Source organism: Dermacentor albipictus, chromosome 7 (genome assembly GCF_038994185.2).
Source record: "Dermacentor albipictus isolate Rhodes 1998 colony chromosome 7, USDA_Dalb.pri_finalv2, whole genome shotgun sequence".
In the NCBI taxonomy this organism is placed as follows: Eukaryota; Metazoa; Arthropoda; class Arachnida; order Ixodida; family Ixodidae; genus Dermacentor; species Dermacentor albipictus.
Genome location: NC_091827.1, coordinates 60,324,904 through 60,350,825, shown reverse-complemented (window position 1 = coordinate 60,350,825; position 25,922 = coordinate 60,324,904). Strand labels below are relative to the sequence as shown.

General features: G+C 46.4%; 1 protein-coding gene across 3 annotated transcripts in view; it reads right to left on the bottom strand.

Annotated features, from left to right (window-relative positions):
• The window catches only part of LOC135904776 (protein-cysteine N-palmitoyltransferase Rasp-like), a 39,516-nt gene extending 22,075 nt beyond the window's left edge, over nt 1-17,441 (bottom strand). For all 3 annotated transcript variants that reach the window (XM_065435754.2, XM_070522283.1, XM_070522282.1), the window contains exons 1-5: nt 17,328-17,441; nt 17,090-17,181; nt 7,177-7,244; nt 3,655-3,765; nt 301-495 (exon numbers count right to left, since the gene is read on the bottom strand). In XM_065435754.2, coding sequence (XP_065291826.2) covers nt 301-495; nt 3,655-3,765; nt 7,177-7,244; nt 17,090-17,181; nt 17,328-17,398 — 537 coding nt within the window. In that variant the 5' untranslated portion in view covers nt 17,399-17,441. The remainder of the gene's footprint in view (nt 1-300; nt 496-3,654; nt 3,766-7,176; nt 7,245-17,089; nt 17,182-17,327) is intronic.
• Nucleotides 17,442-25,922: the final 8,481 nt, after the last annotated feature.

Below are 25,922 nucleotides of genomic sequence, written 5' to 3'. Positions count from 1 at the left end.
TATAAAATAAGGGCAGCACCGCTGCGCATGACTTCAGTTTGGTTTTATCTGCACTTGGTTCCCTCTTCAGATGTCTCTATGCATTCTTTCTGTGTCATGCCCTCCTTCGCTCCCCACCCTCGTTCACCCTTCGCATTATAGATCTAGAAGACCTCGTGCCTCATACAGTGGCAGTGGTACATACAGTGACAGTAGTACAGTGGCTCAACAACACCACGAACAGCCATGAGAAAATCATAATGACCTGAAGCACAGAAAGAAATAAGCCAGACGGGATATAGTTTCAGCATAATCGCTTACGTGGAAGAAGGTTGTCTCAAAGAAATTCTTCTGCACGATCATGAGAAATGCGAGGACGTAACAGTACGTGGGCACATGCAGGGCAGACAAGGCGAAGAATGCAGCGTGCTGTCCCAAAAAAGCGAGTGCCACTTCCCAGCCTAGCCGGACAGCCACAAAGAGCGATGTGTAGACAGCGTAGAACACCGGCACTAGCTGAAAAGACAAATGGAAATCAGTTTTTAGGGGTGAATACGAAAATACTTGGGGCAGAAGTCACCAATCTTTTCCTTCGTAACTGCTCTTTTGCCGATGGCCAAACACCTTCCCTGCCTATAAGACTGACTTCATGTTGGCTGCAACTTGCTCTTACGAACAACTCTATAACGCAGGAGAATTGTGTGAATGCGGTACATTAGGCCGAATTCACTAAGCTCTTGTTTCGTAGGGGTCCATTGCCACTGCCCGATAGCCTTCACTAATCGCATGTCCAGCATCATGTTCGTCTAGAACTCGTTTTTTCCTAAGAATTCTGGCCTAAGAGCTTTTCAGCTTGCATTTACGGAAACCTATGCTAGTCTTGCTCTTAAGTCGAAATTCCAGCCAATCGCGATTATGTGCATATTATTAGTGAGGGCATCCAGCCAATGGCCAAGAGCAGAATGTGATCCCTTGCGAATGCGGCCCTTGTCCCGTATTCACCCAAAAGCACTAACGCTAAAACTGTTCGTAAGGTAGTATGCCTGCCAATTTTGATGCTGCGCATATCATTGGCGAGGGTTGATGGCCAAACCGACAACCCTTACGACCAAACCACTTTTCGAATTGGAGCCCTGCACACTCTAAAGACACTTAGCACAAGCATCATCATACTAGTTTAGGCATGTACATAATATGCTTTCATAGAGCTTCTAAGCGTAGCTTTCGTGTTGTTACGGCTGCTTATCTTTTTATTCACTGTTATTGCTAGAACACATGAAAAGTACCGAGAACCGAACGATCGCACACAGTCGCCGCAGCGCTCCGCAGATCTGCGCGTGTCTTGCTATTTGTGTACTTGCGCTAAGTTTTATGTGCTCCAACTGGCATATCATTTTATGGAAACTTTCTCTATCTCCTGTCTCTGCATAGCAGTAAAGCTTCGAAAAGACAACATTAAAGTCTACACTCATTTTCGATTCCACGCCGGAACCACGATCACCCTACATCGATGTTGTGTCGAGAATTTCAGTGTATTTTTGGGCATCTGAATTTCAATTCCACTATATTATGTAGCAGTATGTAGATGCCTACAATACAAGAAATGCAAATGTGCCATAGGCGTTATGTTAAAAAAAATACAGAACACTCGCTAACGGAGTGTGTGATTACTAATAGATGCTCTTGCGCAAATGTTGACAATTTCCATTGTCAACCATAGTTCACGCTTCGCACACCAAAAGAAGAGGAAACATCTGGGCCGCGAAACACTATACTCCTGTGTACATGATGTGGGGCTATGCGTATGAATCTTTTTTTTACGCAATGTTATCACTATATTAGAAAACCGGTAAACACCGTGTTGGAGACCTTCTTTCCATCCCGCAGCCAATAGAATGACTCGTCTTTGGCATCTAAGATAGTGCCAAAATAAAAAAAAAACAGTCGCAGCTTCCCTCAAATGCAAATCACCGATTGCTGTAGCGAATTAGTAGAAAGTAAGGATAATAACATTATCGGCCATGTAAGCTTGCAAACATTCGCTTACTAAGTAAATTAAAAAACCTGGTGTCACGCGCGCAGAAGTGAACATGATCATATCTTACTCGATGACCGCGGAACCTCGCTGTCAGAACGCTGGAGGGAGGAAGCGCGGCAGCAGCAGCGGGGGAATTGACTTTCGTGCTGCCTCTCGCTTCAACGCGAAGTAATAGGCGAAAACGGTAGTGCACACGAAGCTATCAACACTCGGGGCTCTCTGTCCCCATCGCAGATCGCTCTCAAGATAGGCTCCGCGTGGCCGCGTCATACGCAGCAGCAAGCGATTTAGAACGCCGCGGTCCCCTTTTTTTCTCCCGGTGCGTTGCGCGCAACGAAAGGCCCGCTTTCCTCCCTTGTGTGAGCGAGAGTGAGCCGCTACGTCGGCTCACGCTTGCGCGCTTTCATCATAATAATAATAATAATAATAATAATAATAATAATAATAATAATAATAATAATAATAATTTATTGACCCTTAAGGACCCTTTTCAGTGTATTACATAAGGGGGGGGGGGCAAAAGCATCAAGAAACACTATGGTCGTCATTATACAATGGTTAACTCATTATTACAACGGCAAACAAAACTTAGTATGCATGTTAGTAGATGACGGGCAAGAAAAAAAAAAGTAAGGTACGAACCGGAAGTATAAATGGCAACACAACCGGCTATGTAACAGAAAAGTGGAAAAAAAAGAACTTAGACGTTAGACGTTAGACGTTCGCTCACGCATGCAGCATACGGCGCGTGGCGACGTTGGTATCGCCCTTGAATTTTATACAAAACATCACGGCGACGGCGACGACAAAAGTGCGCCTGAAGCATCCATATAATTGAAAACTAATAACAAATTCAGAGCGAGACGGCCACGCTATTTTATAACCTGTCAAGACAAATTGACAGCTCTCTCCACATCGATACAGATAATGTTTATCTATCTATCTATCTATCTATCTATCTATCTATCTATCTATCTATCTATCTATCTATCTATCTATCTATCTATCTATCTATCTATCTATCTATCTATCTATCTATCTATCTATCTATCTATCTATCTATCTATCTATCTGTCTGTCTGTCTGTCTGTCTGTCTGTCTGTCTGTCTGTCTGTCTGTCTGTCTGTCTGTCTGTCTGTCTGTCTGTCTGTCTGTCTGTCTGTCTGTCTGTCTGTCTGTCTGTCTGTCTGTCTGTCTGTCTGTCTGTCTGTCTGTCTGTCTGTCTGTCTGTCTGTCTGTCTGTCTGTCTGTCTGTCTGTCTGTCTGTCTGTCTGTCTGTCTGTCTGTCTGTCTGTCTGTCTGTCTGTCTGTCTGTCCGTCCGTCCGTCCGTCCGTCCGTCTGTCTGTCTGTCTGTAGGTACACGTGTGCTTGTGTAAGCGTACAGGCTTTGTCAAAACTATACAGGCTACTCTGCGCCTTGCCCATACATTTCGTTCGGCTGTGTGCTTCGGTTCTCGTGGCGCTCTCAAAGGTCAATAAGAGAGTTATCTTTTTCTCAAGGACATTGGCACTGCTTACGCAATACAAAAATTCCTTTAAACAGACGTAAACAGCTTTTCGGTCTTGGGCAACGTAGCCCGTGCGCATTTTACAAAGCATCTACGTACGCAAAGTAGAAACATGGTATTTCGCTTACCGACGGCGCGATGCCGGCGGTTGCCCTGCCCAGCAAAGGGTGCAGAATGAACCACTTCCAATTCGACGTAACAAAGGACCGCACAGTCGTCCAATCCCAGTTCGTGTCATCCTGCTCAATAAAAGCCACGACAAAGATTGTCAGTAGGTGGTATCCACGCATTGTCGAATTAACAAGAACGCCGCAATATGTGGATTCCAACACCGTAATTGAAAAGGACTTAGTGCATAGCAATAATTTGCAAGAATGAACGCTGACCACTGTGCTGATTTATCAAATATAATTGAAATTACGACTCCCCCCCCCCCCCAAAATTGCAAGGAGTAGCATAGACATCGCTCGAGTCTCTCAACTTATTCTGGCCCCCTTGACTTCATAGTGTGCTTCGGAATCTGCAAACACAAATAGCATCTTTGATATCTTTCTCGTATGACTGCAGCTGCCGTGGCTTGAAATATGAGCCATCACCGCGTATTCAGAAAAGTAAATTTTATCGCCATGGCATCGCAGTGTAATGTAAGTAGCGTCGACTAGCCGATGGTAAAACGCTTCTTGCGACCTAAAGTATTTCTTCATTTCACAGCTAAGCCACGCAGTTACCTGTGCCCGTAATTCCAACACATCACTGTGTAAGCGCTTCTACTCGCTGGTTTGCGTTTGAGTGCAAGGCAGTCGTGATATCAACACCGTGATAACGAGATGAGCACACGTGTGATGGCCAACTGCGGACAATATTTGCGAATGGGAGTTTTGTGATTATGAACCCTGATATTAAATACTTACGCATTAAGCGCTTGTGAAACGAGTTGAGTGCTGCTCGAAGGCACCTTTTGTGACTAAAGCAATTCCTTTTTTTCACTCCAATGTATTGTTTAAGATAAAATGCCAATTTGTTTAAAATTGATATTTGGGCCCGCATTTTCCGAGAAAGCGTTTTGTTTCTTGCTAGAGTTTACGCGGAAACGACAGGGAACAAGTTATCTTGAAAACGAATGCTCCCATATTATGCGCTGCTCAGTATCACAATGTTTGGGCTATCAAGACTATCAAGGGATGTGAAATCGGAGTTTTTTTTTTTTCGTGTCGGACAGTTTATATAGTTGGAAGGAAGGCAAAATGGGACAATACCTGACTGGACCTTCTCTCACATAAAGCTATGCGTTGCAGCAGCCTCTTTGCAATGAACATTTATGCGTCATACTGGACTATGAGCCAGACCACAAGGTGTACAGAGGCAGTGAATTTAGCCGGTCATTTAAGCCGCCCGTGAACAACAATCCAAGCCGAGTTTCAGACCTGTGGATTTCCAATCCTGTCAACTATATGTATACATTAGGCACACTGGGAAGCTTTCGCTAGGGCCAAACCAAGATTTCCCCATCGAAATACGTGTGAAACGCAGAAATGAGTCGGTGAATAAACCGCGAGACCAATTTGAGTGAAATGCGTTTCATTTCTGAGACAAAGCTGTAGTGACTGACGAAAGTATTGTTTTCATTTAGATTTTATTTTTTTACAAGAACTTCCGAATATTGGTATGTTTAAAAAGCTCAAGCACGATCTTTAGAATTCTGTACCTCCGCAACTAAAAGAGACAGGGTGGTTCTGTAAATTGGATGCGTCAGGGCACCTAAAGCGGACATATTTTACATATGAATTGACAGCTTGTACGATATTGTTACAGGGTTTACAAAGAGAGAGATGCATTTATTATGAGAGAAAAGGTGAGAGGTCGGCCTGAATCAATGTTCTGACGTGCTATTCAATGTTGGGAAGGGGAATGGCTGTAGAAAGAGAGAATATAGAATACGTTCATTGTGAGGATGAAGACGGTTGTGAAAATCTAGTATGCTCCAAGACTCTTCAAAGTCGCTTGTCCAGTCCGCTGTCACACAAAAATTTGTTGACAGCCTTCAGATGACGAGGATACAGGGTATTGCTAAATACATGTTCGCCAATTAGTGGTATTTTTTAGAGTGGTATATAATACATCAATTTCCTCCATTCTACATGTTAATATGTACAGTTTACATAAATATAATGGCGTTATTTTTTACACAGATAACTTGGTACTTGAGACTACTTTGTATAAAGTTTACGACTTTCTACAATTTTTATAAAATATTGACGACCTAGATAAAAACTATTTGCTACAGTCAGCGGATTTTAACTTTGCTTTTAACTACAACTAACTTCACAAAAATCTGTGTAGTAGTCGCTGAGAAAAACGATTTCTCCATTAAAAAAATTTATTCGTGAGCTCTTAAGCTATAGCTTCCTCTAAGCTAAGGAGCTCGTGTGAACAAGCTATTGCCCATTCAAAAGTCATTGCCTAACCTTAAGAAACTGGGACAGAAAGTGAACGTTGATGTTTCAATGCCCGCACCGGAGAAACTGTCAAAAACGGTGCGCGATAACTTGTTCGGTAAGAGCACAACGGAAAGTTTGCTCGAGAAAATATAGAAACCTGTTTGTCAAATGCACAGGAGTGTTGTGCAATATTTCATTTTCTGCGGAAACAGATATGATGGTGAAACATAGCGGTGCCTCAATGGCTGACTACGTGAGCATGATCACAATGTGCAAAAACATATCTTTTTTTGTTATTGACATGATATAAGGAGATGTTGGGGAACAAATACGGTGCCGGCTAATCCTTGGCTCTCGAACATGTAGTGGGTGCAAAATAGAGCTGCAGCATTTAATATACAAGAATATACAACATAGGTACAACAAAGTTGCGTCGTCATATATATGCAAGTAAAAATAACATGACGAGATTGCAAAGACCAACTTAAAGTGATAATGCGAACAACGGCGTCATATAACAAACACCCCAACAGCGACGCTGACCACAATATTATTGCATATGCACCTCGAGAATAAAAATAAAGATTTCGCTTATAACAATTAATTTTTCATGCTTTGCATGCCTACAGAGCTCGACTGGAATTTGGCCGAGCAATGTGGTAAATGTAGCTGCAATAGAAGAATGCAAAACTTCGCAATCCTTTATAGCTACTTTGTTCAGGGCACTCGAGAGATTTGCCGACCTCTCTGCCTTTCTGAAGATAAATTTACCTCTGTCTATCTCTCAAGAGATCTGTGAAGACAGCGTAAAAATTACATGTACAAAAGAATAATGTGCCAGACATCGACAGTATCACCGTCAAACAAGGAATTGCAATATCTGAGTATTGAGCGAAATAATAATACCTGAACGCGTATGCTCGTGAAATCATGGTTCTCTGTGGCATCTTGTTTCCCAATTAACTGCCAGGGAAAACATCGTTTTTTTCTTACAATCTTCGTATTCTTCTGTTCATGTGTAGTTTTTTTCTGTGTACGCTTTCCTTTCTTCATGTGTATATGTGCACATGTAATAAATAAAGTCAATTCGAAGTTAGCGCTCATCATGGTTTCTCGTCCCCTGCTATTTGTTCATTTTCTGCTCTACACTGAGCACCCACTAGACCAAACCTACGTTTTAAGTGCTTCATTGTATTGTGCATGTATACTTACCTGTTTTCGCTGAAGGCCATACGGGCTCTGTCTGAACCCACCTCGTTTTTCTTGCTGGAGGAAAGCATCTAATAAAAAATATCGAAGAAAGACTGTTGTGAAAGAACTGCTGTGACCTTTCATTTGCATAGTCCTTTGTGGCACTGCGTACATAAGTGTACTCGCCAGGATGACACCTCGTAATTGCAGGAAATAAACTCGCACACTATTATCACTGGAAATGAAGCGAAAAGTGTGTAGACCAAGCGCGCGCTTGATCACAGCTCTTAAAATGGTCCCCCAGTCTCGCAGGCGTTTGTTTCATCTTGGGAACAGGAAACCGGCACTTCTTATTTACCACAGAAGTGATATCGGTCAGAAGTAACCTACCCATCAGTGCGCAACTTGAATGTAATTCTGTATTTTGATCTTTTGGGTCTCTGTTTATTCGAAATTGTCGCAGATTGCGAGCTACGCTGATTCAGTAGCTGCAATCCGTGAAACTAAAGCGGAAGTGCTGCCAAATTCTGTCGGGCTACTACACTGGACTGGAAAACGTTATTGTGACCCTTGGGGACGCGCTTAGTGCGTAACGCGCGTCTCCCACGTTTAGGAACCGACAGGGAGTACCTGGCGGCTGCCTTGCGTGCCTGCTGGACGGCCCATTGCTGGTCGGCGAGTAGTAAACATATGAGGGACTTCTCCCACTTGTCCAAGGTACAGTCGCGGATAGCGTTTCTACACTCCCAAAGTGTTTCTCCGCCCAAGCGGCACGTGTCTCTGGGGCACGCTTCGGGATAGGAAACGTGTAATTTGGCAGGGTTTGGGCACATGTGCGTCTGTAGTAAGCGTAGTGTCAGCGCCTGCGGCCTGTTAAATTTGGGGAGTGATGGTGAAAGTAAAGGAGGAAGTAAACTTTATTACTCTAGAAAGAGTAATTCAGCGGTCGTGCCGGATGTCTTGATCTTCTATTGGTTGATGAAGATCTCCGGCCTGCATGGTTGGCGCCCCTATTCCAGAGCACCACTGAGCGTGGCTGCTCGTCGGGCATGATCCACCAGCTTCCGTTGGAGGCTAGGGTCGCCGCTGGAGAGCACGCTCTCCCACTGCTCCGCACTCGGATTTTCTATTTTGTGGAATTCCTTATTTGTATTGCACTCCCATGTGATGTGATAAAGTGTGGGTATTGCACCACACCACGGGCATGTGTCCCTGTATTGACTTGGGAACATTTTGCATAGTATATGTAAATTTGGGAAAGTTCCTGTCTGCAGCTTTCGCCAGTAAACTGCCTGTTGTTGAGTGAGTGTATTGTGGGGCGGGGGATATCTGATTCTCGTCCCTCTATGGTAATTTAGTATGTCAGAGTACGTTGGGATCACTGTCATGAAATCCTCAGGATCTCTGTTTAGGTCCGCTCGGTTTGCATGCTCGCGAGCGATCCTATCAACCCTTTGGTTGCCCTCAATCTCAGTGTGCCCAGGTACCCAAAAGATGGTGTGTCTGATGCGTTTATTCTGTTGGCCAGCGCGGAGGAAGATTTGGAGCGCTTTTTGACCGATTCTGCCATTAATGTAGTTTCGGCATGCTTCCTTGGAGTCGGTTAGAATTATAAGGGATCTATTTGTGCGGTAGCCCTCCACAGCTGCTAGAGCAACAGCCATTTCCTCTCCCTCGGTTACCGTACAATCCCATGCCGACGCGCAAGCGATTTCCCTATAGTCCGAGTCTATTATTGCCGCGACAACTCTTTGTTGTGTTTCCCGTCGTTCTCGAGGATACACCGCGGCGTCCGTGTATACCATGTTCGCTTTTGTTGCTAGGTATTTTTCCACATATTCTGCCCTAGCGTTCCGCCTGGCTGTGTGTAAATTTGGGTCCATGTTTCTTGGTAGGGACCCTACCTTGATGGTGCTGCGATACACATCGGGTAGGTTTGCCGTTCTTTGTTCTTGCCTTTCAATTTCTTTGTGCCCCAGTTTTTTTAGGAGCTTTCTGCCCGTGGTAGTCTGCTGGAGTCTGAGTAGCTGCGACCCTAATTGTGCTTCTCTGAGCTCCTCGAACGTGTTGTGGAGTCCGAGGGCCAGGAGCTTCTCTGTCGAGGTGTTGGCCGGCAGGTGAAGCGCTGTTTTGAACGCTTTCCTTATGATGGCGTCGGCCTGGTCCCGTTCGCCTTTGTTTGTGTTGTAATATGGGAGGGCGTACGTAATCCGGCTGATTATGAGGCTCTTAACCAGCTTGACTGTATCTTCCTCCTTCATGCCGCTTCTTTTTTGCGAGACGCGGGTGATCATACGTGCCACCTGTGCCGTCGCTTGCTTGAGTAGGTTTATGGTGTGTGTGCAGCGTTGATTCCTCTGCACCCACATTCCCAGAATCCTGACGGCTTCTTTTTCTGGTATCTGTTGTCCTTGTAGGGTGACGCTGATTTGTTCTTCCGAGCGTTTTCCTCTTCTGACTCTCAGGAGCTCTGATTTCTCCGTGGAGCAGGCGAGGCCTCTTTCCCTAACACATTCTTCCACGCATGTTGCTGCGGCTTGTAGTCGTTCTTCTTTTTGGCTGAGCGAGCCTTGGTTAGTCCAGACGGTGATATCGTCGGCATAAATGGCGTGATGTATGCCGTCGATTTCTTCCAGCTTCCGGGCTATCCCTATCATGGCAATGTTGAAAAGGATTGGTGAGATCACGGATCCCTGCGGGGTTCCTTTGTTAGGCGTGTGGAACTTGTCTGTCCGCAGGTCTCCTAACCCCACCGTGGCTGTTCTGTTTGATAGGAATGCTGTCACGTAGCCGTGGATTCTTCTTCCGCTGTTGAGATCATCCAGTCCCTTGAGGATGGACGCGTGGCTGACGTTGTCGAACGCCCCTTTGACATCGAGTGCCATTATTATGTTTTCTCTGTTGTAGGGGATGTTGCTTAGAACCCCCTTTGTAGTAGGACGTCTTGGGTAGATAATTTGGTGCGAAAGCCGAACATACTGTGGGGATACAGATCTTCATCTTCCATGTATTGTTGTAGCCTCCTTGTCACGATTCGCTCGTACAACTTGCCAAGGCACGAAGTGAGTGATATCGGCCGTAGGTTTTCTACTAGTAGCTTTTTCCCTGGCTTGGGGATCATAACTACTTCTGCATGTTTCCATTCCTCTGGCAGTGTCCCCGCTTCCCAATGTGTATTGAGGAAGGTCGTCAGCTGTGTGACCGCCTCATCACTTAGGTTTCGGATTAGGGCGTTTCTAATCTTGTCCGCGCCTGCTGCTGTGTTCCGGGTCGATGCCTTAACTGCTGCGAAAACTTCCTCCTTGGTGATGGGTCTGTCTAGGTCGGGGTTTTCTTCGCCTCGGTATCTCTCCGTGTACGCTTCGGGTTTATCTTGCCCGTAGCACTTTACACGGACTTTTTCTAGTAGCTCTTCTTCTGTCCCTTCAAATTGGTGTACTAGTCTTTGGATGGCCTTGTTACTTTCTGACTTGGTCTTGGTTGGGTCCATTAGAGCCTTGAGGATACGCCAGGTCTTTGCGGTGCTGAGGGTTCTATTCAGCGAGTCGCTAAACTTTTGCCAACTTTGTCGTGTGAGTTGGGCTGCGTATTCCTCTGCCTCCTTGGTAACCTCTGCTATCTTCTTCTTTAGCTTCTTATTTAGCCGTTGTTTTTTCCACCGTTTGGTTAGTCCACGCCTTGCCTCCCATAACCTGAGGAGTCGCGAGTCCACCTCCGGTGTTTGCTCTGACCTTTCGACCTCCTGGGTGTAATGTTGTTGTATTTCCTTAAGTTGTTTGCACCATTCCTCTATGGAAGTTATCCCACCCTCCATGTGCTTGCGTTCTTTGCGAAAAGCGTTCCAGTCCGTTATTTTGGCTGTTCCTATCTTGCGCTTGACGTTCTCTGCTGACACTTGCGTTCTTATAATGAAATGGTCGCTACCCAGGTTCTCCAGCAGGTTCTCCCACGTGGCTTGCCTAGCTCCCCTGACGTATGTCAGGTCTGGGCATGTGTCGGGACTAACGCTGTTGCCTAGGCGCGTTGGTTGGTTTGCGTCCGTTAAGAGGGTGCAGGTTGTGATTTCTGCTGCGTCGCTAACTTGCGTACCCTTCTTAGTGTCTTTTTTATATCCCCAGCTCTGTCCCCTGGCATTAAAGTCGCCCATTATAAGCAGAGTGTTGGATTTCGCTAGCTTGCTGGCCCCTATGAAAAGTTTCTGAAAATCCCCATCATTTTGTCGTGGTGGACTGTATAAGTTTATGATAAAAGTGCTTTTTTGTTTTCCCTTTTTCTTTGGAATTATCTCTGTCACGATGTGTTCTATCCGCGTGTCCGGAATTTCATCGTGTGCTATGGCGACTAGAGTTTTACTAATTAAGGTGGCTGTGCGATCTTTTTCTTGGCACGTGTATCCCTTGAGTGTCGGCACGGTGTTTGTCTCCTGCAGCGCGATTATCTCAGGAGTATTTAACTGTGAATTTATGAATTGATGCAGCGGGCCTTGCTTTTTGCGGTAGCCTCTGCAGTTCCACTGCCATATATCTATTGTGTTGTGTCTAGCCATGTTGGTTTATCGTTGGTTGTTGTTATACTTTGGTTTTCGGTGCCGAATCTTTTTTCGTGATAGAGTCTATCTCTAGCCTCATTTGTTATCTTTTGCGTATTTTGATTTTTTATGTAGTTGCGAAAACTTTGATCTTGCATTGCGATTTTTTGTTGTATCAAATTCATTTGCTCCTGCATTTTTTGCATAAAGGATTGCATTTGCATTTCTACGGTTCCCTTTTCCGGCTGCTGTGGCTGTTGCTCCATAGCTAAAGGTGGAGTCTGCTGTCGCGGCAGGCTACCCACCCTTTGCTCTCGCAGTTCCCTGATTAGTTCTTTCATTCTCTCCTCTAGTTGTTCTGTTTTCTTCGTACTCTGCTCTAGTTCTCGCCTTAGAGCCTTATTTTCTTCCCTTAGTTGTTTAAGTTCGTTGTCGTTATTGTTATTATCCGAGTGCGGAAACAGTGATTTGGGAGGGCCTGCCCCCCAGCTTACCTTAACTCCGCCCTTCTTTTGTTGTTGTTGTTGTTCTTGTGGTGGTTTTGGCTGCTGTTTCCACTGCCCTTGGGCTGCAGGTGGTGGCCTCAGCGGTGGGAAGGAGCTGTCCCTGGACTGGCTCCGGTCCCGGCTCCGCGTTTGGCTGCGGCCCCGGCTCCGCGAGCGGCTCTGCTCTCCTTCCGAGCTCAGCCACCTGGGACGGCGCCTACGGCTCCGGCTCCGCCCTCGGCTTTTCTGCGGGGCTCGTCCTCGCAGTTCGTCCATGTAGGCGCATCCGACAGTCCCTGGTAGCGGCGGCGTGTTCGCCTCCACATACCAGGCACTTTGGTTGGCACTGGTGTCCTTCAATTGGGTTGTTTGCTCCGCACTGCCTGCAGGTTCTCGCTCCCGGCGTTGGGCAGACGTCCGAGCGGTGTCCTTGCGTGCCGCATACGTAGTAAAACTGTCTGGTTGGTCTATAGGGGTATGTCTTGTATTCTACTGCGCTGAAGATGACCCACTTGGGAATGATGGGGCCGTCGAAGGTGATTAGCGCCGTCTCTGACTTGCCCAGCATCCTTGCCGCTAGGATCTCCACCCCTTGAGTGCGTAGTCGCAGCTTGGATTCCAGTATTTCAGATGGTAGTCCTATCGGTAGCCCATGGATTACCGCCCGCTTTACGTCCCCAGGCATGGCCACGTAAGCGTTTACTTCGGAATTGATGCCGCTGTATGGGAGGTACTTGATCTTCCTGATGACGTCCGCAACTTCTTCCTTCGAAGCGCTTGCGATGACGATGTTGGACCCTGGTCGGAGCCTGACCAGAAAGTCTTCTTCCTTGAATTTCATTCCGCAGGCCTCTATGATGGCTTGCGTTGCTTGGTATGGTTTCATGTCCTTGATTTTCAGCCCCCCCCCCCCCCCCCTGGGCCGGATGATGATCTTCGCGTCGTCCGTCGGTAGCGGTGGCAGCCTCTGCCTCGGCTGCCGCGGCGCTCCCACCTTTTGTTGTTGTTGTTGCGGCGGCGCTCCCGTCGCGCCGTCTTGCGTGATGCCGCTGCCAGCTGTGGCTGCCGGCGTCATCTTGCTATTCTCCGTGGCTTGGGGTCCTCTAGACTTCAAAATGACGCCGCTCCGTGTAGCGCGCTTGAGGTTCTTTTTCTGGCGCCTGGAATGGTAGATTTGCCAGTTTTTTTCCTCGTCTTGCTGCCGGCTCGCCTCGCCCGTGGCGTCCTGCTGCATGAGGTGCTCTTCTGCGGCTCCGGTGCCTGCTTCCTCCATGCGCGAGTGCGTGGTGGCGGGCGCCTCCTCCATATCTTGGAATTCTGCCGGGTTTTGGGCTGGCCCGGCCATAAGAGTGCTTGTCGCAGGGTTGGTAGCGCCCCGGGGATCCATTTCGGTCGATTCCTTGTCGCTCCGACCTACTCGGTGCCCGCCCGGGTGTCGGGTGTGGCTAAGCCTAGCGCGAGACTTAGCTCCCCGGCCACGTCGGAGATCTTCGAAGTCCGATAAAAAGTCCAAAAATGGGCCTACCGGCTCGAAGGTGGTATCCTCGTGGTCCTGACGATCAGCTGCGTTGATGTTGCCAAAACATTTGGTGGCCCAATGAAATTGTCCTGCCGAAAACTTCGTAAATTTGCTGAGCCCACGCGACGTGCGTCCGCTCGCTTCGACACTTGCTGCGACATGCTGCGAAACATGCTGCGAAATGTTGTTCATCAGTATTGGTTCATGCATGCCAAGTGTATTAAAGAAGCAACAACGAGGGAATAAAACGTGTGCGTGGATTTAGGTGGTTTCAGCATGTCTATAAGTAGCGGGCTCTCTTTTCTTTGTTCTTTTTAACAATAATCATACATAGATATATTTAAACGCACGGTGTTTCAGCGAACACTTTCAAAAATCTTTCAAGTTGCTTGTGGCAGATATCACAATTCTAGTTCATGAGCTGGTCTACTCGAAGCGGTGGACAATACTTGCACAAAAAAATTGAGAGGCAAAATCGACTATTTATTAAACATTAGCTGATTAGGTTTTTAATTAATTACATTATAGCCCATATTGCAATTTACAAAGTATATCCGTGGAGTTCGCAAGGTGGATCCACTTGGAACCAATTTTTAATATGACATCGGTTTCGAGTTATAGGGCGCTATAACGTAAAACTATCCGAAACTTTTCTATTTCAATTCTGCAATCAGCCCACCGCGATTGGTGAAAAACTTTTTTGGACCACCCCCGCGTCACCATTTCATGGGTCTGTCACGCGACGTGACGGAAACCGCGATAGCTCCCCACTGGATATGACGTGTCCACACTGATTATGCATAATTTGACTGAACAAAAAGAAATAGTTATTTCTGATTCGGCGCCTCTTTGCCATTGTCCCTCGGCTAGTGGTCAAAAGTTTTCGGGCTGCGCCAGCTTCACCTGTCTCTCACGAGACGCCACAACGCCGCAAAAACTTACCGCGTCAATGTGACGCGTACGCGTTAAAGATGCATTACTATGCCGAACAAAACTGAATTTTCTTCTGAATAGCCGCAGTCTGCCCCGTTCCGAAATGAATAAAAGATGGCTGCCGCCGATCGCCCAGGCACTGGCTACTCGCCCCTGCCGGAGAGCATGGGTTTATTTGCGTGTAATAATACTTTTCGCATGGTCGTGTAACGGCTTCGAGAACTTTCGCCATGTTTACGACTGTTTTGCATTTGGCTCCTTGATGAATGAGCATTAAACGCGGACCCTCCACGCCATCTGGTGGAGAGCGCGGTCACCAAGTTGGATGGCTCTTGGTGGTGGGACGGCAGGGGGCGACAGCGACACAGAGGCTAACATTTTTATGGGGTTTTACGTGCAAAAAACCACGATCTGATTATGAAGCATGCTGTAGTGGGGGACTTCAGAGATTTGGACCACCTGGGGTTCTTTAACGCGCGCCTAATTCTAAGTACACGAGCGTTGTCGCATTTCGCCCTCATCGAAATGCCGCCGCTACGCCAAGAATTCGAACCTGCGACCTCTCGCTTAGCAGCCCAACACTTTCGCCACAGAGTCTCACATTCCACCCCGCTTTGACTACCTGCTCTCTTTATTTACTATATCCTTAGTTGCTGACTACTGCTATGTATTCTCGGCATCCAGGGGTGTCATTTATTATCATTGTAAATGTTCACATAACACCTACAAATCACCAAACTGACCGTTTATTTCTAGAAGTGGTTACAAGATAGCGAGATCCCAGATACGTCTAATCCTTTTGAAGTCGTCTACGAAGGCTGCGCCTTCAGAAAGACTCCCGGCTGGAATTGGAAGGTTGATGCGTTTACAGGCATTTTGGTGGAACTTTGAAAATAAGGCGTTTTATATTTTTTAGCAGACCGATAACGTCACTGTACCTCAGCGTTTGTTTGAGAATGTCCCACTATCCGGCCGCACCTCCACCAAGTGCGAGTACCTCAGTCAAAGCTCCACATCCCATCTTGGCCCGGCTTGGATGGTTCAAACGGTTTCTCGTGGCACACATTCAGCGAGCGCTGGAGCGTGGCCAGAAAAACGCCCTGGTATAGGGGCGCTGTGTCCCTTGCTATAAACAGTTTTTATCTTAATAACTGAAGGAAGGCAAACATCTGTGTGTACAAAGTCGTACATATTTTAGCTCTTGAAAGTTTTTATGATTATCACTAGTATTATGAGAATTAAGTGTGCACATAGCCTATTAGGAGGCTGGCAGCGAGTCTTTGCGGATGTACTTCCGTCGCAATATATGTTTCTGATGGTATTCAGCACAATTTTTTGTTAGCTTTTTAGATTTATTTTAGCTTTATGAGCTTTACAGGACTTCGGCAGGCTTGTGGTACAACTGAAGTGTTGAGGGGAGCAGTCTAACCTAAGCAAAGTTTCCTAAATAGTCTGCAGACATTTTTTTCTGTGGAATAATACAGATCGAGTCTGTGAAGAACGTGTAGACTGGTGCACTCATGCTTATCAACTGACGTCTGTAAAGTGTCTGCAAAAAAATAATGTAACCTGGAAATTTAGGAATATTTTGGTTAATTGTTTCTACAAACACTACAGCACCTGTCAATACCTAATAAGAAATGTTTGTAGGGAGGCGAATATGTGCTAAAACAAACTTAGGACAAATGTATATACTACCCATACTGCACCCCTTCGAGGGTGCAGTAGGTAGTACTGCATCGTCAAACTGCACCCGTTTCAGATACCCTGTCATTGCTGCGGTGAGCAAACTGATCTGGCGTGGCAGTTGCCGAGTCGCTGCTACTTGACGCTGTTTGAAGGTTTCCGCAGTTTCACGATTCACTGTACACTATGCACCACACTTGCCTTTAGTTATCACCATGCAGGCGCCATCGTTTCTTGGAGCAATGAACTGTTTGACTACGTGGTTCGATGCAGGCACGTGAAGAAGCCTACTGCGGCATGCGGTTGGTGAACTCTCTTAAAACACCTCGAGGTGATTCACGGGCGCCAAGCGTCGCTCGACGAGTGCCAGATCCACCCGTACTCATGAACTATTTAGGCATGCACTTTCCCTTCACATGATTGGATCGCCTGCCAGCAGTGACGTCATTCAAAAAGCTGACACGAAGGAGCTTCATGCCTGCGTGAAATATATGTCTGGCATTAAAGAAGCATAAGTGCATTTCATGGGCAACTGTATATGTAGATGAGCAGATGTTCGAGTCTGTGAGAAGGGGTAGGGTTCGAGCAGACACAGTGGGCGTTGCCTGCAGGTCCACCTACGCCGGTGCCGAGAAATTTGGTTGCCAAATTCAGCTAACTACGTTGGCTGCCGGTAGGCGCAAACGGAAGTCTGGCCACACATCTTTCGTGCAGCGTTTCTTTAGGCCTTTCCATCAATAGTTTCCAACATACAAGTGATATATACTCGCTGTATTGACTTACTCTCTTCGTTCGTCGAAAACCTCCACATGGCGTAGATCACGGCCGACGCAACGAACACCCAGTGGAACACCTTCATCCGGTTCCATTTCCACCTAGGATGGGAGTAGTTCACGATTCACTTACACCGAGTATGAGCGAACGAGCTAAGATGATGAGAAGATAAATAATTTAAAATGTTGCTCCATTGACCAATTCGCACAACACTAACAAGAATGAAATGTGCATCTTGCCTCGTTACCTTTCAACGTCAGTTTGTCCTTCTGGTTTTAAGTCTGGTCTTTCTGCAACAGCCCCGCCATTTTGTGACATGTTTCTTTTGTTCCCAACTCAGCATGCGCGTCGCCTGGCTCTAACTGCGACGGTGTAGAGGATCTCGTTGCTCTCGAACTCGGCGGATCGAGATTTCACTATAGTAAACGTCACGGCTTTAATCTATTGCCCCTTGTTTTCATCGGGAAGAGAAAGTGCATAGTGAAAAAAGAAAGAAAGAAAGAAAGAAAGAAAGAAAGAAAGAAAGAAAGAAAGAAAGAAAGAAAGAAAGAAAGAAAGAAAGAAAGAAAGAAAGAAAGAAAGAAAGAAAGGAAGAAATATTTTTGCGTTAGCTCGCCATCTGTCAAGCCATATCAATCCATGTTTGAAGACATCACGCGATTTCGACACCGGTGCTTCTCGTAGTGCTGTGCAAAAAAATGTAAGCAAAAAAATTAAATAATTGGAAGTAACGAACAAGAATTGTCAGATGGTCGGGGATGGCGTGCTGATGCACTCGTTGTGAAGATTGATGGTAGTAGCAGTAGACAATGGTTATCACGCATCGCGAGAAGCACATTGAAGACTCCAAGAGTATGCACATCGTCAGTGGAAGTGTCTTTTCCGGTCTCAATAAGCTATTTTGTTAAAATCTAAACTCATGCTGTAGTGAGCGCTCGTTTACACTTGAACAGCTTCTCGCTCTGTTCCGCTATAAGCTGAAAGCGCTTTCGAGCTGACGTTCGAGAGCGGAGCCAGAAATGTCAGAGATGAAACGAACTTCAGTGATCTTACTTTGTCACTGCGTGTACAGCAGGTCGAAAACGTGAGCTGTTTTCAGGATGTGCTCGACATTCTCCCATAAAGCTTACATCGCACACTACGTGCCAACACTGAATGTAAAGCACGTCACACCCAGGTCACACCCAGGTCACACCGGAGGAAACACGAACGCGGTGCGTCACCGACGGTAAAACGCTGACGCGGCAGTCACGTAACAACGTCAAAATTTCGCCTCCTATCTTTTAGTTTTATGCTAGGGTGAGAGAGAGAGAGAGAAAAAAAACCTTTATTGTAGGAGAGGTAGGTAGGTAGATACCAGATGTCGCGCGCCGTTTCTTTCGTCTGTTGACGGATCGGCGCTGTGTTTATGTTCTTCGAATTTCTTCCTTAACGCGCGTCATTCCAGACGATGTTGACAACTGCGATCACAATCATGTCGGCGCGCTTCCTTCTGCTGCGGCGTCACCGTGGTTTACGAGACAAGGATAGTGACTTGCTAGGTGTCGCCTCCGCGTCCTCGTATTCGGGGTCCGTCTTGTCGTACAGACTCGGATATGGTGCATTGTGTCCAAAAAGAACCCTTTCCATCCTAGCCTATCGGTGTCGATTCGTCACTGCAAAAAACAATCGCAAATCATCACAACCGAAAGGAAGCGCGTAAAATATGAGACCGAACCAAACCAACTAAAACGAAGCGCGAACAAGAGCTGACGCGAGCAGACGACAGTGCGAAACTAGTCGTTCGGGCTGACACCAAAGGTGAATGCGAATCGAGCAGTCACGTGACAGCAGGCTGCCGCGTGCACGTCACCGAAGGGCTCGCTCTGATTGGTTTCCTTTGTCCGCAGCGCGTAGCAGGCCTCGTAGAATGAGTACAAGACCGATCCCTCACGGGGCACCAAATCGCTGCGGTGCGGGGGTTTTCGCGGCGCGCGTTCTTTCTCTAGTGGGGCCGGGGCTTTACGCGAATGTCTCTCGCGTAATATTTTGGGAAACGGATATGTTGAAACCGGTACTATGGTGTTAGCATTCTTGCTCAATGGACACGCCTTCAGAAAAGCCGGGAGGGAGGGGTTTGAATTCTGGATTGTAACACGTACCATAAATAATTACTGCGTTGCCTGTTTTAAAAATATATTTGCAATTTAAAGTACTTAGCAGTTTAATGCCTGAATGCTTGTCACCGCTTGTCATGCGATGCAATGTCCGCATCTTCGAGCAATACGCACGTAGAAGCGCAACATCTTTACCTGCCAAATGCGCATCCAATCCTTTCAACGCACAATTACCCAAGTGAAAACACTGCACTACTTAAGCTTTTAAGATTTAGCTAGTGACTTGCAGCAGATCGTATGTTAATCAAGATTCCACCCATGTTCTTTAGTGCTCACAATGCGTAAAGGTGCATTCTCGTTGTAGAAGTCCATGCTACAGAAGGTGTTCCGTTAATAACAAATTTCCTAGCCCCATTTCAGCTTCTAACGGAACTGCCACCATTCGAGTTTATCCGTTCAATAATAGGCCAGCGGCTATCCACTTTACGCAGTATATTACGTTCCGCCAATCCATTCTCAATCAGTCATGAAAGAAAAAAGAAAGGAAGGACTCGTGAGGTTTTTAGTGGTTTTACGCGCGTTCAACCCCGTACTGCGTCAGCGCTGCTAAGAAAAATTTTCACTCTTCCACGACTCTTTAAAGCGCCACTCTATCAACGTACCACTTTCACGGCTAGTTTTATAAGTGTAATTACCAATGTTGTGTCCGAGGCAAACTCTGAAGTTATTTCACTAAATTGTGCTGCCTTTATTCTTTTATTGAATCTTTACTCGCACAGGCCTCGGCCTGTGACAGTAAAATTCAGCAAACCCAAATGTTCGAATAATGTTCACAAAACAATCTTACGCTGCAGTTGTTCGTAATTAGTGGATTCTAGCCAATCGTGATGCTAGAAATATCGTCAGCAAAGACGACTGGCAAATGACGAACAGCATTTAGGAGCGAAAAGCTTCATGAACTAAAGCCCTGGGGCGCCATAACGCATTACCTCGGACATGCGGGCACTCTAAAGTGCTTTAGGTAAGGGGACATCTACTGGAAAGGCCTTCAAGCTCAATGACACATGATCAAGGAGTGCCTCCCTTACGCCAAGGTTGATTTGCCGGAAGGGAGATCGTGCATCTACTTTTCGAACGGAAAGGGTGGTACTCTGGCACACAGCGTGCACAGCTCGTCGACAGAAGAAAGAAACTTGTCCCACAAAACTACGGTGACCCATAGGTATGTTTCTTACCTTGCGAAAATGTTTCAATTTTTAGCGGCAATGCGATTTGTCCAACGATGAAAATGTACTCTAGCCATATTCTCAGACGCTGGCATCCCGCCGTTCGTATCCCAACAAAAAAGTGCAAAAGGGCGCCAGAAACGTGGGCAGTATACCATAATAAACAGCATGCACAGTAAAACCCCGACCGTCCATAGTTCCTGGGCCAACTTAAATTGCTGCTAAGAACGCAAAGTCATGAAAGTAAGGGAATATGTACATTAAAAGCCATCAACGATAGAAAAAAATGATTTTAGGTTCTAGGATCGCTAAAGTGACATACATACCCAGCTTTTCTTTAAATGTTTTTTCTCCTGCTGCCCTAGCAAGCAGCGTTAACTCTTCTTTCTTTTTTTGCCTCAGCGTTCATCTGCGGATCCACCATAGAGGTTAGTGCGGGTCCGTGTGTCATCGACGCAACTCCTTTCAGCAAAAGATCTCCCAGAATAGCAAAAGGGGTTTAGAGCCAAGTACGTTACTTTTATGCGTGTGTCAGAGGTCTAAAGCTATTCTAAATTGTTTCTATTACATTTCTGCAATCAGTCCGCCATGGTTGGCTTAAACTTTTCGTGCACCCTTCGCCCTCACTTCGCATTTCTGTCATGCGAAGTCACGAAAACCGCAACAACTCCCCATCTGATATGTCACAAACACACTGATTATGCATCATTAAACCAATCAAAACAAAAATGATTATTTTCGATTCTACATCGTGTTTGCCATAAGCTATCCGCTTATTAAAAATGGATTGATATTCCGAACACTGGTGAATATTATTTTCGTAATAGCCGGAGACTACCTCTTTCTTAAATGAATACATGTCTGGCCATCGATCACGCAGACACTGGCTGCATGGAGCTGCCGAGGAGCATGAATTTATTTGCGTATAATAACCATTCGTGCGCGGCAGTATAACGTTGTCGGGCCCTTTCGGCAAATTTACGACATCGCTCTGCAAACACGTCTTCGCCGAGAATCTGTTGTAGCACTATTTTGAACTTTCCGTTGCACGCCGCCGCGATTTTCGATCAGCCACCGCGAGCTAAGCAAGGTGAAGCAGGCAAATATCAGATGCCTGCATCATGCACCCAATGCGCTTATCTATACTTTCGCTGCGCTAGCTCGTGCCCACCGAAACCCTCTCCACTCTTGCGTATTCCTCCCCTATTGTCAGCCAATGAGATAAAAAACCCTGCAAGATGGGCAATGCTATTCGCTTTGAAAGCAAACAAAAGTGGTATCCTATAAACGGGGATAGCGCTCGACTGGAAACAACGCTGCGGGGGAAAGCCGAATGCTTCCATCGGCGGTTGCGTAAGTTTGACGTCAGGATATTGTAATAGAAACAGGCTGGAATAGTTTTACGTCAGAGGGTCGCTGGTCTGGTGCCTTCCTGTCTATGCTATTTTGAAATAAACCGGAATTCATTAATTCTGTTTGATCTGCTGCCGCTTCACGATCCAAGAGTGTGACATAAATAAGTATTCCTTGAAGATTTCTTGTAATCTTCGTTTGCTTCCTGGCCTACACGTTGCATTTCAGTCACAGGAACGTTTAAAATAAATACTTATGACTACCACCATCGGAAAAAATATTACCATTCTGATTCCCTGAATTAGAGGTGAATAATATTTAAAATTTCTTGCTGTATTCGGTGTCGTTCTTTTAGCTGAAAATCTGCTTTGCTTGCGTAAACTACGGGTTTCTTCATTACGATCAATGGCATTTCGCTTTATCACTATTTGTACTATTGGCACTTCTTCCGTCTCATTCTTTAATACCTTATATCTTTCTTTCTCTCTCGCTTTTTACTTTTCTCTCATCTCGGGCATTTTTCGAGCTTGTTCCCCCTGTGCGACAAACGTTTTCAGAAGGAGCGTCGCAACCGTTTTTTACCACTTGCGCAACGCTCACTGAAAGCTCCTAAACGGTCTTGACCGGCGAAACTTTCTGACGTCCTCTGTACAACTAATTACAGTTTTATGTGTGTGTTGTTTCGTAAGATATGAACCAATAATGACCTTAAAATACCATCTGTGGGGTCTCCGCTTTTTTGGCACACAGGTACTTTATAAGCTGAGCCCCATGTATGGTCTGGGCCATCAAAGAACGCCCAGGCCTGCTTTCGGTCACCAGTTCTTGGCAAATGAGCACTAGTAACGGACTTCATTCGTCACTCCTACCCTAATTCATTCGGGACTTTATTAGGAAAGCAATTACACGGGCCCTCCTGTCGAATTCCCACCATCGGCGTCGCCATCGCCTTCAAGTCGCCTATAAAGTGTGTTTGAGGTGCGAGGGAACTCGTGCGAGGACGAGTCGAGAAGGAAGGTGGCTCGATGCGCGGCGTCTTCTCTCGCGCGCGAGGTTGGGAGGGGAGAGGAGGGCGCGCCAAGTGGAGGAGGGGAAGGGGGCAGGTTAGCGCACGTCTCTCCTCCTACTCAGGCCGCGGCTGCGCATGATGCGGCTCAGCGCTGCCGCAAGCGCTCTCGCTTGTAGGTAGGCTGCTGCGGTTGCAAAGTGTAGGCGACCTGGGATGGCTGATGCCGTAGTGTGTGCTGTATTTTGGTTCGCCTATTCCACCTCGCTGCTGTCGCTCTTCACCACGCCAGCGGATGTTCGCGGTCACTGAATGAGATCTGCTCATGTCTGCCCGTACACGCGTGATATTATTCTTTTTTTTTCTAAGTAAATGAATATTTACTGGAATATATTGCGGCAGATAAAATTAGAATCCTTAAGTACAAAAGCGATGGTGGTGAGCAGACGAGGACGAAGCGAGACGCAAACTACATATGCGGGCTCCACCTTCCATGTTCTGAGGCAACAACTACTTCCAACTGTTTCTTCACCGGAAACCATGTCATTTTATGCATAATACCTAAGTGCAAAGTAATCAGAGGAAAGATAACATAACCAGTATAATAGGATCTGGCAACTTCTCGTAAGCCAGTGATTATCAGAGTGTAAAGGCATAATAGTGTAATTGCAGTGACTGAACTGAACTATCGAACACGAGTGCATTACAGGCGCAATCCGAGGAGCAAACCAAATAGCGCAACTGCACGCTGTAATCTTGGCGGCGATTACGGCTTATCTTTTACGAATGACATTTCTTTGTCACTTTATGTACTGTCGCCATGCTAAAGCACTCAGTGCCTGCTCTTTTTATTAAGAAGGCCTCGAGTATCTGCCTTTTTCACTGCGGTTTCGTGCTTTCCTCAGAAAGGTCGTTTGGTCCAGGAGTGGCACACAACCAAATCGCATGCAGTGGTCTGCCAGGTGTACGTCCATGTCGCTGTTGACAGCCAACGGCTGCTCACTCACACGATAGTTGAAGCACGTCGCGTTTGTCCAATATAAATCCTTTTGCAGCCCAGGATTTGCCGTTGCGTGTCTGTCCGTCGATGGATTCGCAGAGCTCATCCCACTGCTGCTGGCACAGCGTTTTGCAGTGGTCATCTATGACCTTGTTGAGCCCCGAGATCTTTTTTCGGAGCCTACGATTGAGCCTTTGACCCTTCGATCGGCGGAGCAAGGCGTTTTTGGCCTCGAGCAGGTGGGAAAGTCTGCTGTCCATCCGCTCGACGTGGAGATCGGTTTCCACTTTATTGGTAGTCACGGAAGCGTCGTTCCGGACGCCTTCGCACCATTCTTCGAGAGTGGCGGGTGCCCTGGCTCTGCCGGGTTGTTCGCGACTCTTGCGAAAGTGGTCCCAATCGATGAACGTGAATTCGTTGATCCTACTCCGAGACACGTTGAAGTTAGTCTCGAGAATGTAGTGGTCGCTGCGGAACTCCATGGCGGTGTTCTCCCAGCCCACGTTCTCAACGTTCCTGACAAACGCGAAGTCGGGTGTCGAGTCCCGGTTGGTGGAGTTGCCGATGCGCGTAGGAAAATCCCTATGTTGAGGAGAGCATATGTCGCCATGAAAAAGACAAGTCCACTTGTCGAAACAATGACTCCTGCTCTCACCTTCTTCTCCTTTTGCTCACCCTACCAACTTTGAGTGATTAGTCAAGGAATTGGTTGCATATTCGCAAATACTCCTCTTAGTCAAACGACACATTTCTAACGTGTCTTCTTTCCTCCCCAAGGCGCAAGAAGCAAGAAATTTCTTTTCCGCATCAAAAATTAGAGCTGGGCGAGTTGGTGGGGTTCCATGTTACCGGAAAAAGTGTGCAAAAGAAGACGGAGACGAAAAACAGAGAAACGGCATTCGGTCGTTTCGGACATTCAGCCAGTAAGCAGTTTAAAGCTGCTTAAGAATGTGTATACCCGTTTTTGATAAAACTGAGATTTCGTACAGGCAGAGAGCGCAAAAAAACAGGGGAAGTAATGAATCCTTTTACATGTTTTTCGTGGGTGACACATGCATTAGTCAACAGTCGATAGCTATGTCTGAGGCAGAAGTCTTTACCTTCGGGAGTTTGTGCCAATCGATTCTTGATTAGCAAGCTTTGCTATTGCCACATGTATATTATCTTGGTTTTCTCGTGCACACTTGAAAGGGTGGTTCTCCTTTCAGCCGAGTTTTTTGCTTACCATGTTTCATTGAAAGTAACTGTTAGTTGCGTGTAGCGCCCACGTTTGCCTTTCCCTCTTTCTCGTCTACGTCTTTCTCGCGCACTTTGTCGATATAAAATGAATTTTCATCCGCTTGTAATCGCAGTCATCGCCCAGTTTTTCAAGGGTGAAACAACTCTAACGCGTCATTTCTCCTCTCTACAGTCTACCTAGACCAGCGGCATGTTCGCTTTCAACAGCCCATAACCCCCCCCCCCTCCGCCCCCCACTCCCACTTCTACGTTTTAGCAAGAGAAAACAAACTGCCAAGCTCGTTACCAGGCGATTGCGATTGCGACAACCTGTTGACAGTTTAGGAAATGATTGATGTTTGGGACTTATCACCGAATGAATGTTATACAGAGTACACACAAATATTTCGTCAAGCGGACAATCGAATTCTGTAGAACTCAATTACAGGCGCCCCATTATGTTCACTTTGATCTTCGGCAACGTGACATTTCATGTAATGCATATTACCCTCCGCACTGGTCACAAAATTTCAAGGAAATTTATACAGTACACCTTTCACAAGCATGATGAATGCAAAGAAAGTTTCGCTTGCTTTTATGCATGCGCTTACGAAATGACTTGGCTTTATGTCAGGATTTCCACAACACGTTTCACGATTTTCGTTATTACTTCATTACAAAGAAACACAGAAAAAAAAAGCGGTAGGCGACGTAAACATCTTCAGGCGTGAACCTCTCAAATTCAGTAAAGCATGCCTGAAAGCCGCTTGATTACCGCACATGCCATGGTGCATGCAGACAATCATTCAAATACCCACAGCCTGTGCCCATCTCCATTTTACTGTATAGCTTGCTCCGAAGATGGCTATAAAGCATTGTATTGTAGTGTATTGTATTGTATTGGGTTTTATGGCGCATAAGCAACTCAGGCTATCACACGCCA